This window comes from Parus major, chromosome 25LG1 (genome assembly GCF_001522545.3).
Source record: "Parus major isolate Abel chromosome 25LG1, Parus_major1.1, whole genome shotgun sequence".
NCBI lineage: Eukaryota > Metazoa > Chordata > Aves > Passeriformes > Paridae > Parus > Parus major.
The window spans coordinates 144,833-146,546 of NC_031793.1; the positions used below are offsets into that span (position 1 = coordinate 144,833).

General features: G+C 65.1%; 1 protein-coding gene across 1 annotated transcript in view; it reads right to left on the reverse strand.

Moving 5' to 3' along the window:
- The window catches only part of HCN3 (hyperpolarization activated cyclic nucleotide gated potassium channel 3), a 9,750-nt gene extending 8,056 nt beyond the window's left edge, over positions 1-1,694 (reverse strand). Inside the window, exon 1 of the mRNA XM_015650178.2 lies at positions 1,484-1,694. Coding sequence (XP_015505664.1) covers positions 1,484-1,608 — 125 coding nt within the window. The 5' untranslated portion in view covers positions 1,609-1,694. The remainder of the gene's footprint in view (positions 1-1,483) is intronic.
- Between the last annotated feature and the right edge of the window lie 20 nt (positions 1,695-1,714).

The following is a 1,714-nucleotide window of genomic DNA, read 5'->3' on the forward strand; positions in this document are numbered from 1 at the left end:
GGGAAGGGAAGAGGGAAGGGAAGAGGGAAGGGAAGAGGGAAGGGAAGTCATGGTGCCATGAGAGGCTTCTTCAGAGAGAGCACCAGAGCCTGAGGGGGATGGGGGGAGGCACCTTCTCCTCAAGAAGCTGCCCCAAGGTCAGGAATGATGCCAGGTCCAGAAACCACCCCAGGGTTAGGAGTGACCCCAGGGCTGTGAGGGACCCCATAATCAGGAGCCCACCCCGGGGTCAGGAGCCTCTCCCAAATTAACACCTTCCTGCTAGTGGCCAGGATTTGCTGGGCCAGACAGTGAAATGCAGCTGAGGCAGAAGGGGCCTGACCTGGCTGAGGAATTGCCTCCTGCATCTCCATGCTGTGCCCTGAGAAACTGAGTAGGAAAGCTGCCTGTCCCTGTTGCTGCCCAAGCCTGCCTGGAGCTCTCGCTTCAGATTTAGGCTTAAGCTCTTTAGGACAGGCCTTGTCCTTCACTACGTGTCAGACTGAACACTCAGGGCCCTGATCTCCATGACATTTATGTATCCCCCTAATGTGATAAACACCGGAGTAATCCCCCTGTCTGTCTACCTGCCAGCTCCCTTCATGGCGCTGGTTGCAGAAGCTGCTCCTGCCAAGCTCAAGGCTCACAAACTTTGGGATGGTTTCCCTGGGAAAAGGGCTCTCAGGGCTGGCAGCCCTGGGTGTCGTGCTGGGTGGTGCAAGGGACAGAGTGAGTGGCTGGGGCCCAGTGGTGAGGGGAGATGGCTACAGGTGCTGGGGACCCACACCAGTTGCTGTCCCCATTCTGGGGTACTTCCCAGGCTGGGGACATCATCCATGTCACAGCTTGCTGCGGGAGATGACTGCCTGGCAGCTTCATTCCCCGTGGAGAAAGCCCACCCTATATGACTCAACATCCCCGTGACACCCAGTTCCTCCCACATCTTCCATCCCCGAGCTCCCGCTGTGATCCCGGTGACACCGAGAGCCAGGCCCGGCTCCTCGCTGGGTGACCAGCCCTGCTCCAGCCGCGGGGAGCCGCATCCCAGGGGGATGATGGATCCTTATCAAATTAAAAACAGCATGGAGAAGGGCGGGGGAAAGCTGTAAGGGCAGGCAAAGCCCAGCAACCCCTTCCTCCGCCTCCGCACGCCCGGGGCCGGGTCAGCAGAGCTCCGCGGCTCGGCGGCACCGGGAGCCCCGAGAGCCCGGGGGTGCTGGGGCAGGACAGAGTTGTCCGTGCGGGCGGGATAATCCCAGACGGGAAGGGGCTGGGGCAGCGCGGCCCCGGGCTCCGGCGGTCGGCAGCCGCCTCCCCGGGCCGGTGCGGAGCCCCGGCTACCGGCACTTGTTGCCCCTACGGTGTCGGGCGGTGGGGCCGCGCTCAGAACCACGGACAGCGGCGGCGGGCACCGGGCCGGGCGGCGGAGCTCGAGCGGGGGACTGGTGCTGGGATGGGGCTCGGTGCCGGTGCCGGGGCGGGGATCGCGGGGCCCCGGTCCCACCTGAAGTCGCTGTAGGGATGGATAATCCAGGCTCCCGCCGACTTCACCCGTTGCCGCTCGATCTCCACGGCCCGGTGGCTGCCGAACATGCGCAGCGAGAACTTGTTCACGGCGGGCTGCAGCATCGCCCCGAGCTGCCGCTGCACGAACGTGCCCGCCGCCGCCGCCTCGCCCTCCGCCACGATCTGCTCCGTCGCCGCCGGCGAGGCCGGGGCCGCGCCCGACGCCCCC